This window comes from Hyalella azteca, unplaced genomic scaffold, assembly GCF_000764305.2.
Source record: "Hyalella azteca isolate HAZT.00-mixed unplaced genomic scaffold, Hazt_2.0.2 contig10986, whole genome shotgun sequence".
In the NCBI taxonomy this organism is placed as follows: Eukaryota; Metazoa; Arthropoda; class Malacostraca; order Amphipoda; family Hyalellidae; genus Hyalella; species Hyalella azteca.
In genome coordinates this window covers 1-15979 of record NW_025940999.1, presented here as the reverse complement: position 1 = coordinate 15979, position 15979 = coordinate 1, and the positions used below count along the sequence as shown (strand labels likewise).

The 15979-nt window shown below is 38.3% G+C and overlaps 1 protein-coding gene and 1 long non-coding RNA gene across 2 annotated transcripts; both read left to right on the top strand.

Moving 5' to 3' along the window:
• Window positions 1–529: 529 nt before the first annotated feature.
• Window positions 530–9843, top strand: LOC108676168 (endoglucanase E-4). The gene is made up of 11 exons (XM_018164219.1): window positions 530–534; window positions 923–1018; window positions 1522–1610; window positions 3012–3105; window positions 3305–3363; window positions 3703–3821; window positions 7573–7741; window positions 8032–8193; window positions 9023–9162; window positions 9394–9499; window positions 9724–9843. The coding sequence occupies exons 2-11, from the start codon at window positions 952–954 to the stop codon at window positions 9835–9837; spliced, it is 1119 nt and encodes a 372-aa protein (XP_018019708.1). The 5' UTR covers window positions 530–534; window positions 923–951; the 3' UTR covers window positions 9838–9843.
• A 4373-nt stretch (window positions 9844–14216) lies between these two features.
• On the top strand, window positions 14217–15766 carry LOC125178569. Its single transcript, XR_007156949.1, has 3 exons — window positions 14217–14264; window positions 14805–14875; window positions 15631–15766. It is a non-coding gene; the product is annotated as an uncharacterized LOC125178569 (long non-coding RNA).
• The last annotated feature ends 213 nt before the right edge of the window (window positions 15767–15979 follow it).

Below are 15979 nucleotides of genomic sequence, written 5' to 3'. Positions count from 1 at the left end.
TACGTTATGATATTATGATGGTCAGTAACTATTGTATATTATGATAGTATGATGGTCAGTAACTTATATATTACGTTATGATATTATGATGGTCAATAACTATTGTATATTATAATGTTATGATGGTCAGTAACTATTGTATTTTATGATGTTATGATGGTCGGTAACTTATATATTACGTTATGATATTATGATGGTCAGTAACTATTGTATATTATGATATTATGATGGTCGGTAACTATTGTATCTTATGTGTTATGATGGTCAGTAACTATTGTATATTATGTGTTATGATGGTCAGTAACTATTGTATATTATGATAGTATGATGGTCGGTAACTATTGTATATTATGATACTATGATGGTCTGTAACTATTGTATATTATGATGTTATGATGGTCTGTAAGTATTATATATTATGATATTATGATGGTCAGTAAATATTATATATTATGATATTATGATGGTCAGTAACTATTATATATTATGATGTCATGATGGTCGGTAACTATTGTATATTATGATATTATGATGGTCGGTAACTATTGTATATTATGATATTATGACGGTCGGTAACTATAATATATCATGAAATTATGATGGTAACAAGGAACTGCACGTTTTTTCAAATTCCTATGCTCATGTGCACATTGATTCAGATCTATTTTTGCACAATTGATGTAATTGATGTTATGCGAAATTTATTGTGTGCACATTCGGACGTTATCACTGTAGTAATTCAAGTAAAATTAAATTTTGATAATGTTCGGATTATCAATTGTAGAATTTGAGGTCGATGTTACGATTCACCCATTTCAACGTACCTAAATTAAAGTTGATCTTGCCTGCTTATCAGTAAGAATAATATACTTGTAAAGCTGTAGTAAAATACCATCATACAGAAAGCATTGTTTGACCACAGCGGGCGACCACGTCAAGTTCAACTTTCCGATGGCGTTCGTGATGACCGCCTTGTCGTGGGGGCTGCTGTCCTACAGGGAGGGCTACGAGGCTGCCGGTGAACAAACAATATAGAATATAAAGTATTATCCTGAAGTGGAAAAACCCAATACGCTCGAAATGAGTAGACGAAATTGAACTGTGAATAGTTTCACACAGGTCATTGGAATCGGATGTCGTTACGTATACTGGATAAAAATTGAATCTATAGCTAAAGTTTTATGATCATGAATCGTTAAGAGTGATAATTGATACAAGAACTAAGATATTATTCGTGAATTATTTGAAAATTTTAAATATCATTATCGCACATCTGCAACGCTTTTTGATAATTGGGTAATTCAACACGTGTACGTATTGTGTAGATTTGGATTTACAGGTCGATGCCAGACCTGACTGCTAAGATGGTTGCTCAAATTGAATTTCTGTAATGATAATAAATCTTGTTCATTCGACACTCTTTGGCTACTGGCCAGCATTCCTTCACTCGTAAATGTTTTCCATTGGCAGGAAGAAATCCAACTTTGATTGAAAGGAATTTGTGCAATATATCCCCTGCAGGACAGGTGGCGCACGCAGAGGTTGCCATCAAATGGACAGTTGACTACTTCTTGAAATGCCACAGCGAAAGTAGCACTTTGTGGGGTCAGGTGAGTCAAATTGTACGTGAGTCCAAATGTGGAGTTATGTGAGTCGTTGAAAAATTCAAACTTTTCATGGAAATAGATATTGATGGACAATAAATAAACAAAATCGTCGCTCATTGCGGAATCCTTTAAGTACTCAGTATCTTATCCTACCGTTGATTACAATTCGGGGGAAGGTTTATCTGTGGCGCTAACATTTGCGTCGAGAAACAAACGTAAGTTGCCACGAATAAACTCACAGGTGTGGTTAATTAGTTAAAGTGGTTGTACGCTTTTCACATCACTAACGGTATATTTATACTCTTCACATCATACTCTGGCCTAGTGAGCAGATCTATTCGGCAGCGGTGGACGTTTGCGTTTATGATGGTCAAGGTAAGCAATAGAAGGGTTTTTGTAAATCCCTATAACAGATTTGAAATCATTACTATTTAAGAGACAAGACACAAACTGCTCGTTCGTACAAGTCGCAAAGTTGTCGCTTTCAGGTACATTTCAAAGTTTCCCTGCAGAAACACGATAGCCTCAGACTTGACTGCTATCGTTACCTGGTTTGTTCAACGCCAAAATTCGTGCTCGCGCTTCCAGCGCTGCTCGTATTATACGGCACGATGTCTCAGGCAAGGTTGAATCTGTCGCAGCTTACTCTGTCGCCGTTGACTGCATCACAGCTGAAGTACATACCACTATGCGTTAGGTAGGTTGTTGCCATGGTTGAATGTATTAATTTATTAATTCAACCATGGGTTGTTGCTACTGTAGGTCCTGCGTTGGAGTGCGTTGCCTCGGACCTAATGTCTTTAGCCACCAGCGGGGCCGGATCTGCGTTATTTCTCAATACTGGATCTTCCTCGTTGTAACTCAGAATTCCTCCTAAATCATTAATAGAATGCGCATTGACTCTTCCCACTAATAAAATCCGTTCATGCTTGAGCTCCATTTCTGAAGCTCTCGCAACAAGATAGATTTTACTTTGCTGCAAAATTTATGATGATTTCCTTCACAAGAGGCTGTTCGCTCGCTGCTTAGTGTTCTGCGATATATTATCAGACAAAGTAATATATCGCTAACAGATTTACACTGCGTGGATGATTTATTCACGCTATTTCGGTTGTAGTATCTCATTTAGTCATTGCAATTTAATCTATAATTACTTAATCTTCATTCATCAATTAACGTTTCCGTTCAGGTCACTTGAAGTTGATTTGAGATATTGACTCTGCATGAGGCGTTTATACAGTAGTTGTTATCCGGAGTTGCTGATTTTGCCTTTTATTTCAGATTACTTATTTCATCATATAAGTGCAAAATTTTATGTATGCAATGAATTTATGAGTGCAATATCATTGCACTCATATATCATATCAATATCATAATTTTATGAATGCAAGATATCATTGGCAGGTTGGAGACGGTTATCTGGACCACGCGTGGTGGGGCAGACCGGAGGAAATGCCCATGGAGCGACCGTCGTGGAAAATTGACACAACTGCTCCAGGTACACTTCAGATGAAGCATGGCTAAACTTTTCGAACGAATGGTGTTTCACGGAGAAGTAACAAAAGACCAATCACACTTGATTTTTTGAATCTTACATTTTTATGCTCAGAATTGGCCACTATGCCATGAAAGACGTACGATGTGTTTAATGTTTTAATAAGACATTTCTATACACTCTTCTCTACCCCATCGTCCAGGATCTGAGCTTGCAGGAGAAACAGCTGCTGGTTTCGCTGCTGCATCGTTGGTGTTTAGAGTGAGTGCGAAAAATAACTAACACGAAACGAAAGAACTTGCTTGTATTGATCAGTGGTATTGATAAGCTTATCAACACAACTTGTACTTTTATTGGATTTGTATAATATTATCTGAAAATTTACTATTAAAAAATAAAATTTCATATCAATTATTGACACTTGCTCAAGGAAATATGTTTTTGTCCAATTAGAAAGTTTATTCGCCCTATTTACTCAATCACGAAGGCCTATAACGTAATCAACATATTTCGCGAAAAAAACACAGTTCATTGAATTATCAGACAGGCCGACTATCGAACATCACATCTTGAATTCTGAACACTAACCCATGCCATTAGGAGTCTGACCCAGCCTTGGCCGACGACCTGGTGAGGAGGGCGCGAGAACTCTTCGATTTCGCCGACCAGTACCGGGCGATGTATCACGAGTCCATCCCCAATGCAGTGGACTTCTATAAGTGAGAAATGGATATAATACAATTAATTATTTATTAATTGTTTTGGCTCCAATGATTGAGATACGCAAAATTTCATTAGTTCATAAAGATCTGATATTAATGTTTAGATTATCAAATCATTACGACTATCACCCAAGCAAATAAGCTCAAGTTTAATATGAGCGGAATTTTAAAGTGACTAGAGAGGGTGAAGATTACAGATACTCTTATATCAACCCCTAATCCCCTTACAATCTGGCAGCACGTTGAAATCTTGTGGGAAAGATATTTTCGCTCTAATTTCAAAAAAGTTTAATGAGGATTATTTCAATTCTAGCTACACAGTGCTCATTTGCATGAACACTAATCCCAATCATCTTTCTACCTTTCCTGATCATCTTTCGCAATGTTTCTGTTTCATGAACTTTGCGTATTAGAAATTTTTATTTAGCAAGTGATGACAGCTGATTAGGCTATTTTGCATTTTATATACACACCGACAAAAGACAGACCAGATATTAATATTTACTATGTTTTATGAAGGTCTACATCAGAAGTTCCCAAAGTGGGCGATATCGCCTCCCTGGGGTCGGTGGAAAGATCTGGGGGGGGGGGCGATGAGGAAGAAAGGGGCAGTAGGGGGCGGTAGTTTGCGAAGTCGAAGTTCGTACGTTTGTTTGACGATTTGTACGAGGGTCATCCGTCCGGAAAGTAGTACCCGTTTGGGAATTGAACAAAAGGAAGTAAATATTAACAAATGTAACATGTTTATTGAAAAGAACATGTATTACACTTCTTCTCTACATAACCTCCGGACAAATTTAAGCATTTGTCGTATCGTGTCACGAGTTTTTGTATACCAGTGTCATGTTCCTCCGCCGCCATTGTTTCTGGGATCGGCAAGGTGTACTGCTCATCAGTTTCACGACTCGCGGAGACACAATCAATGCCAATGCATATTGTGCAACATTAAAAAAATTACGGTGGGCAAAATTACGGCGGGCCAGGCCGCATACGGGTCGGATAACACAACAACTTCTCCAAAAATTCAAGAGGGAAATTTTCGACCATCCAGCCTACAGTCCGGACTTTCTCGTGACACGATACGACAAATGCTTAAATTTGTCCGGAGATTATGTAGAGAAGTAGTGTAATACATGTTCTTTTCAATAAACATGTTTACATTTGTTAATATTTACTTCCTTTTGTTCAATTCCAAAACGGGTACTACTTTCCGGATGACCCTCGTACACAACACGTGCAGAACATGACTTCGAATCGAATAAATTTTCACTAGCTAAAAATCACTGTTTGGTCGTTCAAATCTGTTCAGTAATTTGGAAGAAATTCTTTGATCACTGCGAATTTCGGACCATATCGTCATACAACTCCCGAATGAAGGTGAAATTTAAAAATTTCTCACAAGCAAAACATCACCATTAGGTCTTAATGAAGTTTTATCGAGCTGCGTTCATTAGTTTAGGTGATATTCCTTGGTCACTGAATTTGGAGATTCGCCGTGCGACCGGCTTTTAGGCCGGCCACGAGTCCGGCCGTAAATTCGTCCGAGCCGTCTTGAACATCCAATTCTGAAACAGTTAAAACTGTAAAAAATGTATATTTGTTTACGAAATGGGGTTCTATTTGTGTTTAATCTTTCTCTTTTAAAATTGCAGCGTACTAGATATCAAGAAAGAGGCGTTTGTTTTTATTTGTGTCCGTGGAAAGGTGGGCGCTAGAGACTCACTAGCTAGGGAGCCAAAGGGGGCGCCAGCCTGAAAAAAGTATGGGAACCACTGGTCTACATGAATGCTTCGAAGTGCAAATGTTCAATAGGAAGCATTCTTAATACTCGTATACTGTAAAATATTTTAATTCGCGAATCGCAGAATTACCACAATTTTACAATACGTCAGCATTAATGAAATTTCTAATGAGGTGGTGTGTGATTCTCATACATGGTGCAGTTGAAAATATTAGTTGAAAAAGCTAAAATTCAGCGGCCTGCCTGAGCGGCCTCAACACATCAGTCAGGAAATCATTGAAATAGTGAATGTGGATTACTAGCCCGGCATTAGTTTCGCTACGGAACCAACGAAGCTACAAGCCGAACTAGCATGTGCAATTTTTCATGCTCCTTATATTAACTGCATGCAGTGTATCTCCTTAGCAAAATATAACATTTTCCCTCTATTCCTATTCCGTGACGTGTAATCGATCTCAGTCGAGAAAATGTCAAGAAGAAGACGTCAAACAGACGGTGTCAAAAAGAAGATGTAAAAAAATGTCAAAAGAAGATGTAAAAAAATATCAAAAATATGTCAAAAAGAAGATGTTAAAAAGAAGATCTCAAAAAGAAGATGACAAAAAGAAGATGTCAAAAAGAAGATGACGAAAAGAAGATGTAAAAAAATGTCAAAAAGATGTCAAAAAGAATGTGTAAAAAATTTCTCAAAAAACGCAGAAAAAAAAGAAAACTCAGTACTCACTGCAGTGAGTGACAGAGAGCGCATTTTCTCGTCGACGAAAACTTGAGGTCACGGACGGACGGACAGACGGACGGACAGACAGACGGACATGGCGAGCACAATAGTGCATTTTTTCCATAAATGAGAAAATGCGCTAAAAGAAGATGTCAAGAAGAAGATGTCAAAAAGAAGATGACAAAAAGAAGATGTCAAAAAAAGTTGTCAAAAAGAAGATGACAAAAAGAAGATGTAAAAAGAAGATTACAAAAANTGTAAAAAGAAGATTACAAAAAGAAGATGTCAAAAAAAAGTTGTCAAAAAGAAGATGACAAAAAGATGTCAAAAAGAAGATGACAAAAAGAAGATGTCAAAAAGAAGATTAAAAAACAAGATGTACAAAGTCAACGCTAAGTTTTGGGAAAATCTTGACTCAGAAGTGACTGGGCCATCGTGACCTATAAACAAACCGACGCTCTGCTTCGCTCTGACTCTGTTAAATGTAGGTTTTCAGTTTCCGTTGCTTTTCTTTTTAGCACATTTTCTCATTTATGGAAAAAATGCCCTATTTTTCTCGCCATGTCCGTCTGTCCGTCCGTCCGTCCGTGACTTCACGTTTTCGTCGACGAGAAAATGCTCTCTCTGTCACTCATGCACTGCAGTGAGTACTGAGTTACATTTTGTATGTTTTATGGTATTTATTTTGCTTAATGCTTTTAAAAAGAAAGAAAGAAGGTCCAAAGATATCGCAAGTTTACAACGGATCAATTGATTTCAAGTTATTGCTTCTGGTATTTTGCTGTTATTAAAGTCGACGCTCCTCTTGGAACGGATTAACGGCGATTTCGAAATTTTACTGTATAAGCTAGTAATAATGCAGACTTGATTAGGATTTAGGGGCTAAATTCATATATCAATGATTTAAATTAGAATATTTAAGTATTTTCGAATTTCCGTGGATTTGAAATGAAGGTCATGTTCGTGTTCAACACGAAGAGTATGGGCCGGGCATGCAGGGTGGCCCAGTGGTTACAGTTCAGAGTACCAGGATTGGCGCAGAGAGGCGCGGGTTCGATCCCAGCTCTGTGCGCCAGTTTCTGGTCAGAATCGGCGAGGAGGCCGGGCGGTTAAGCACAGCAGAATTGGACAATATCAAGAATTGGCAACAGGCCTAAGGCCTAATGAATTCTGAAACCGTTTTATTATTGTCATTAATATTATTATTAAATGACCATGAGGGTCATGATCGTGTTCTGCTTTTTCTGTGCTCTGTGCTATAACTACCTATCTTTATCTGCATATGCCAGGTCATGGAGCGGTTACGGAGACGACCTGGTGTGGTCAGCCTGTTGGCTGTACAAGGTAACCGGGGAGCAGTTCTACGCTGACAAGGCCAAAGATTTATGGGCGGAGTTCAATACGGCAGCGCGCGGCACTGAAGGCTTCGGAAGTGATAACAAGAACGCCGGAGATCAGGTGCAAAAATGCGCTAGTATAGTGCAAATTTATGCCGCTATGACATAAATTTCAGTTACACAAAATACAACTTCAATGACATTATAGTGAAGGAAGTATCCTCGTCTAGAATTGGAAATTAACTTTTTTTTCGTGGAATAGGTTGACCACTGTGCTGTGTCCATATATTGTCATAACAAAGCAATTGCTTTTGAAATAGTCGTACATTATCAGTCCTAAAAATTTCATTTTTATTTCAGCAGTTTCCCACAGCAGTCCTAAATTTATCATCGTAATAACTCTGCTGCCAGGTTTTGTTCGTAGAACTTTTTGGTGACGAGGAGTACGTGGAAGTCCTGACGGAGACGCTGAGGGCGTTCCGCAACATGCCACACACACCGGGAGGCATGCTCTACCTCAGCCAGTGGGGGTCTCTTGTTGGCGCCACGCATACCGCCTTCATCGCACTAAAGGCATGCAGAGTCTAAGAAGAATCATAGTGAAAATCAGGTCTTTTATCAAGTAAATTATTATTTGACCACAGACCAGTGCCAGGTTTTGACTTGCGACACGATTGTGTATATTTTACATCGAATCACCAAGTGAATTATCTGAAGGGATCGAAAATGATTACGGTGATGTATTTTACACAAAATTGTTAAAGCTTTTGGTATGGTTTTAATGACCATCAACAATTTCATGTTGTGAACTAATACAAATGATTCCTGTGAGCGCGAACTGATTTATGAGATATCGAAGTTTTTGCAGGGAATATCTGTAGATTTGCGTGGATGTAACATAAAAATGTAAATTGCATCAAAATTTTCTTACACCAAATAAAATTTTTTATAAAATATTGCAAATAATCTGATCAAAATACTACTCTGACAGGCCGCTGACCTTGCTGCCAGGTTTTGTTCGTAGAACTTTTTGGTGACGAAGAGTACGTGCAAGTCCTGACGGAGACGCTGAGGGCGTACCGCAACATGCCACACACACCGGGAGGCATGCTCTACCTCAGCCAGTGGGGGTCTCTTTCTAGCGCGACGCAAATCGCGTTCATCGCACTCAAGGCAGGCAAAGTCAAGTCAAAGGGGCTGTACAAATCACAAATTTCACTTAACAATCTTTATTTTAAACCTGGCTAGAAACAGTTTCGGCATTGCAGTAAGGTTGCACTCTATTTCACGGTGATTGTTAATTCATGAATAGTATTTACCGCTCAATTTAAAAAAGTGCGAGCTAACTTATATAGAATTTTTGCAAAAAATCAACATGACGATCAAAACAACCCTCTGACAGGCCGCTGACCTTGGAATTGAGCCTGAAGTCAACAGGGCATGGGCCGAGCAACAGATCAACTACGCGCTTGGGTCCTCCGGCCGATCCTACCTCATCGGTTACGGCGACAATTACCCGCTAAGGCCTCACCACAGGGGCAGGTGGCTGAATATCCCGCATTACCAATATGCTTTTTATTGACCGACTATCTGCAATTAATTTGGTTAACTGTCTTGTCAGTCAGTTGTTATTCTCCCATCTCAATTTACGGATGCTACGCGTAATGGATTAATATTTTTTTTTTCGTCTACCCCAATTCATGTTTAAGATTGCCGAAGATTTTGAGAAAGTTTTCTAAATTATTTTAATCATCATTATTTTCGTTTAACAAGCTCGTGCCTTGACCTGCCTGAGGTTTGCGACGACGGTTGGGCCTTGAACCAGCCTGGGCCAAACCCCCAAGTTCTCTACGGCGCCCTGGTGGGAGGACCTGACATGGTGATTAAGAGTGTTGCTTACTTTTTAAAACTTTGATGTATAATATGTTGAAATTAAAAGCACAAAATACATCTCTATCTTTATTTACTTTTCAGCATTCACGGGACTATGACAAATTTGTAAATTATCGTACATAATTGTCTTGAATTTGGTTAAAAATTGTTTGTCGCACCACATTTTTGACGAGTAACGATGCGGCACCATGTAACCTCCTGCTGTTGCAGAGCGACGGCTACACGGACGAGCGCAGCGACTACGTCCACAACGAGGTGTCGGTGGGCGGAAATACGGGCTTCACATCCGCGCTGGCTGCTCTCACCTCCCTCAGACAAGCATGATTTTATAAACAGTAAATATTAGTTCTCAAACAGAAACATGAACTATAATAATAAATATTATATTGATATGCATTTTATTATTTATATTTCTACGTGCATGATGCATGGGAAAAAATTAAAACTAGTTAGTGTCGTTTATTCCATCCCCTAATTCTTGAATGTATCAATTATTGAGCTCAAACAGCGAGAGTTGACCCGTCAGATCACGCCGTAATCCCAAATCCTGGAAAAACTCTTATAGGGGTTAAACGAGAGCGGGGCTACGACGAGAGCGACGTCCATATGCAAATTGTTAAACTTTGGTTATGAAATGGAGACTAACGGTTGGCTAAATAAAGGATCGAAAAGGGCTTGGTCAAGGAGATCGAAAAGGACTTGACAGCATACATGTACCTATAATTAAACTATTGTGGTTGATGACATGGAGGCTAACGGTTATCTAGATAGGGGATCGGGTTGATCAAGAGGATTGAAAAAAGCTTGACAGCGTCCATGTGCCTCTAATTAAAGTATTGGTTATTGAAATGGAGGCTAACGGTTATATAGATAAGGGATCGATAAGGGCTTGATCAAGCTGATTGCTTGATGAAAGCAAATATCTGCGCTTGGACCAGAATATGCTCAGCGACAACAAGGGGGCTGGGCGCGTAGAGGCGGCAAACCAAGAGCTCCAATTGCTAGAGGCAGGCTATAGCCGCAGTTGTGAGGGCACATATCATCGGCCTCCGAAGATTTCGATTATAGTTCAGACTTTATAGATAGAAAACGTCTATTATGCAGGATATATTGTGAGTCTTGGTAGTGAAGAAATTCACGTGCAGACAGAGAATGCAAGGGTATAAAAATCCCGTTAGTACGTGCGTCGTGTGAAGTGGCGAGTCTATCCTGTAATTTTGAGCATAGCCAATTGGAGCGTGAAGGGAGTAGGCCTCCGTCTTGATTGCGCTGACTTTAACCATAGTTGACAAGCCCCGTTAGATCTTCTTCCATATTGATTTGAGACCTTTACGATTTTCATGAAAGTTATCCAATATACAATTTCTTTATTTTTCACACTTCGCCGTCTACAAGCTTGGTTGATCAGTTTTCATCTGTATTGAAATTATCCTACAATAAGCACTGTCGTTTGTCGTTTTCCTTCACCTTGAGATTGGGCAAGGCCTAGTAGCGAAAGCCAAACGGACGTGCTGCGAAGCCCACAGCTCTGTTGAGAACTTATAGAGACTTTAGAAAACAGCAGAGCGTGGTTATTTACCGTACCGGTTCTAGCGTCTCTTTACAAGCGCAGATGTAATTACAATAGCAACCGGTGATATTTCGTCCTTTGCCTGCCTTAAACGCAATTGGTCAGCAGTGCCATTGCAAGGCGAGCCTTGAGGCTTAACACATCTCATGCGGCACGACATTCGATTAAAAGATATGAATAAGAATAACAGTGTAAGTGCAAGCCGAAATACATCAGCGAAATAGAATTGGTTAAGGGTGTGTGCTGATTTTGCAGCTTTTTGTGTGTTGATTTTGAACGCAGAGGCTAACGATGGCCGTTTTAGTCGAGTTCTAAACTCCCATACTTTGGTCGAAAATAAATCGAGAGCGAAGTTTTGTGATGAAATTTTTGTATTACAGATGTGCAGAATTCTTCATACAAGGACACGTAAATTACAACTAGATACTTATTCCTATTCATCGACTATCATCAGTTCTAAAAGATTGACTTACAACACTCGGAGGGACGAGTTCCAACTGCTCAGTTACATAATACGCAATCACTCGAGTACGAGTCTGAATAAACCGCGGAGAGTTACGAAAGTGGGTACGTGCGATACCGATATTCGTAAGAATCACACGCGACTGCGAAGGGTACGAGCCTCAACAAGACGAAAGGGAGCAAGTGACGCGGGTGCGAGCCATGCCGAAATGCCAGAAAGTTAACCTCTGCTGCCAAGTTTACGAGCTTCGACGCGTTATGTCCTTCCTGAAAAATTCATCCATATAATGTCAAATTTGCCATGACCTTACAGATATTCACGTTACAGACTGAGGGAGATTTAAAAAGTTTAATAGTGAACTATAAGAGACAAGAAAAATTTTGTTTCTTTTGTTTCGTAAATGTAGTCAAATCTTGCCGAATGAAGAAGCTGATGTAGCCTGAATGAAAATTCTACGCGCCATTCGTCATCAAGTCGTCAATATTGCGGGAATGTTCTCGCGATTAAAACCATTTATACCAGTTCAAAAGAGACGGAATTATTTCAGTGTTTTACGTCAGTTATTAATCTATTATTCTTTTGAAATCTATTAAGCATTTAGAAACTCATTTAACATCTTTTTAGCAGGTAATCGATAAATATTTCGTCCCTTCATCTTTATTGTAATAAAGGCCGTGAAACGGCCTACAATCCTTAGACCTAAAACACCGTCCTCGACAATAAATTGCGCACTTCAAGTTGGCGTACTCACAGAGTGCGAGCCCATAGTAAAAGATCAGGATAAGGATCAGCCCAGAGGAAAGGCTGGGCCTTAGCATTGTGCCTGGGGAACAGGTCCCCGATCCCAGGGCAGCTGGTACAGAGTGGATCTTCGGCTCATGGTGAATTATGCAGAAACTGACAGATTATTTCGGGTTGAGGACATGGGTATGAGGATGGACTGCAGGAAAGTCGTTGTAGACCTCTGCTCCGACACAACCTCGTTCCAAGTCAGAGCAAATGCTTAGCAAACAATTTACAGTTAATTAGGTGTTCGGATCATTCGGATTATGACTGGATTCGCGGGCCTACTTTAATCTTTAATGTACGAAAAATTACTTTTAACTTTAGCAATTAATTTTCTGTCGCATTTTTTCATCTTCAAATATCACAATATTTGACAGGCGGAAGCAAAACAGAATAGTTCGGTGCAGCTCTATTCACTGCATTAGGTTCAGTCAATGAAAAAAAAATCCCTCACACGACATTGTTGCGGAAATTTTTCAATCTTCAATTTGAAATATCATTTAATATCACTCACACTTTAACCCAAATTGACTTTCAGCATATGATTATTTCAAAATTTGTACAAATAAAAGAAAGAAAATGCGTGTTCTGGATTATTGTTTATGCTAAATAAGAATCTTGAACTCTCCAGTTACCTGAAAAGTTTGTCAATATTTGAATTATCATTGAAAGGCTTAATTATATCTATATTGCTTGCTCGTATTGATTACTCAGACTTTTTTCCAATTTATTTCACGATGTATACCCGTCGCTTTGACGGGGATACATGATGCATACCCGTCAGAAAATTATATTAAGAAATACTCAAAATGCCAGTATTTCGACTTTCTACAAATCTTTTCGTTAATTGTTATAAAATTCTCAGGGAAATATCAGTAAAATAAAAACGAATCATTACATTAAGAAGGTACTTATGTTTGTGATCCGTGAATGACAAAATATAGAACTTATGGTAGAGTTTCCCACGAGTCACTTGACGACGTGAGACACGAAATATGTCGGTAAAAATATGTAGCGTCATTTTACCCTGACTGCTGCGCTCTTAGTAGAAATATGTAGGAATGATTGCACGTCATGCACATGGATATATTAAAAATTTTAGAGATCCGTGGCTCAATTAATGAATATCCGCCCAAAATTTTGATAAATATTTGCGTTTTTAGACAAAATTAATTTCTTGTAGAACTATATTGAAATGAATGAATCAATCACTACTTTTGAATTCAAAATAAGGCTCCTACGATTAAATGGACGTATTCATCGTATATCAGCCGTTGAATGCGAATTTATCAGATTGGCTGGTAAAGTATTTTCCTGTTGCGACTGGCAATAAAGGCACATTGAAAAATGAGCAACATTGATGTGTATAACGCAGAACTCATCGAATTGCCATCTGCGTAAATTCGTTAATGTTCTCAATTCATGTTGTCTTATGACGCCGGTTCTTTAACTACTCTGCTTCAATTGTAAATACTATCATATTTTGTCTCTTTGCACGCCATTCATCAATTTTTGTGGGAGATAGTCGTGTAAATATAAGATTTTTCATTTAACTTTCTGCAAAAAAATGTAGTCAAGAAAATAGATATACGTTGCGGAATACACAAGGAATGCCTTGTTGTTTGCCAAAATACATATTGAAAAATAAATTTGAAAATGCACTTCGATATTGTTTAGGCTTAGTTGTATAGTAGCGATATATATATATCTTTCAAACAAAGGAGTCGGAACTTCATAATAAATGTGTCCTTCGAGCATTCTAAAGGACGATTTACAGTAAGAGGCAACAGAAAATAATGTACAATTACTTTTTTCTTGGTGCCACATTGATTATTGATAAATCTTGGAATGATAAGCGGTCCTGTTGCTCTGTCTCGCCATTGGCAACGATGACGAGGCGCGTGACAGTGGCTGTGCTGCTCCTGATAGCAGGTGAGAGAATAGCGAAACAAACTCAGGTTTTTAACGGAATTTGGGTAACTTTCTCATTTTTTATATGTATGACTTTCCGAATTTATTTCAAGTCATTTAAATTTATAACACACACCAGGCTACACATTTCTCTGGAACTCGAATTTTCCTACTAATCGAGAAAAAATGCCGTAACATAACACTCTAGAGTAAAAGAAAAAAATTGTAATTCATTTAACTTGTGTGAGAAATCTGTGTATTTTTGTGTGAATAGATAGGTTCTTCTTCGATTTGGTATTCCACAATTAAAAGAGAAATAAACCGGTGAAGAGAATTTGGTGGTTCGACCAAATATTATTGATAGTTCTGAAAAATATTTTTAGACGGGACGAATTTGTATAACTTTGTTTTAATAAACCTACAAATGTTTCCGGAGGACGCAATGGAATAACCAATATTACGCACTGCTCTATTATCACCATTTTTACAAACGGCTCTTTTTTATTTTTTTCCCAAAATTTATATTCGCGTTTATTCCGAGAAAAACACACCCACGAGCAGGCGTGGTGGTGGAGGCCGCTGGTCCGGGATGTCCTCCATCAGCGGACGGCGGACGCTACGACTACAAGGAGGTCAATAAATACTTCAAAACGCTCAACCTATACTAGCATAAACTTATTATATAGTGTATGAGTTAGTTGATCTAAACCTAACTAATTGAGCGACGTTGTATGGCTCAAATTACTATTTTATTGTAGTAGCTGTGTAAATTCATCTCGTAAATTAAATCATCCTCTTAATAACTTTCCAAAAATCATTTAATGCATCCAACGAAACTTGAGCAATTTTACAAATCTCAGATATCAGCACCGATCTCTTGAGTCTGAGATCACTCGTGTCACACATTATAAGATGAACATGAATGTGAACTCAACAGAATTATTGACTTAGAAATGTATTAGCTGGAACATGATTCGTAATTTTAAATTTGGGATCTGTTAATTTACAAGAAGTAATTAGTCTATTAACGTCGCAATTCACTGAAAATGTATTTCTTCACATCTTTCGATGACAAAATATTTTTTATAGAGGGAATTCAGAACTTAATTAGACTAGTCTTAATGTTCGGTTCACGATTTAAAATATTTTTACAATCTTTTGTATCCATACATGGACCCATAAATTGCAAATAATTATCGGAATTTTTTTCTAAGAATAAATGATAAATAAGTATAACTGCATACGGGTTGTTCGCGTGTTTTTATTATAGACATGAGGCACCTTATAGGAACATGATACCATCCTTCACGCTCGTAAACATAATAAATAATTTCACATACAATATTTATGTACGAAGCATTTATTTATACTAAATACTTGACGACAGGCGCTGTGCATGAGCTTCTTGTTCTACGAAGCGCAGCGGTCAGGCGCCCTGCCGCCAGACCAGCGCGTCACGTGGCGCCATGACTCAGCACTTTCTGACGGCCTGGACAACGGCCTAGACCTCACAGGAGGATATTATGATGGTCGGTAACTATTGTATGTTATGATGGTCAGTAACTTATATATTACGTTATGATATTATGATGGTCAGTAACTATTGTGATGGGGTCAGTAACTATTGTATATTATGATATTATGATGGTCAGTAACTATTGTATATTATGATATTATGATGGTCGGTAACTATTGTATATTATGATATTATGATGGTCAGTAACTATTGTATATTA

Excerpts from the sequence above, each read along its gene's own strand:
- LOC108676168 (XM_018164219.1), top strand. The coding sequence starts at position 952 with ATGGCGTTCGTGATGACCGCCTTGTCGTGGGGGCTGCTGTCCTACAGG. Across the intron at positions 1,019-1,521 it reads GGAGGGCTACGAGGCTGCCG|GACAGGTGGCGCACGCAGAG; the intron begins GTGAACAAACAA and ends TATCCCCTGCAG. Across the intron at positions 3,364-3,702 it reads CTGCATCGTTGGTGTTTAGA|GAGTCTGACCCAGCCTTGGC; the intron begins GTGAGTGCGAAA and ends CCATGCCATTAG.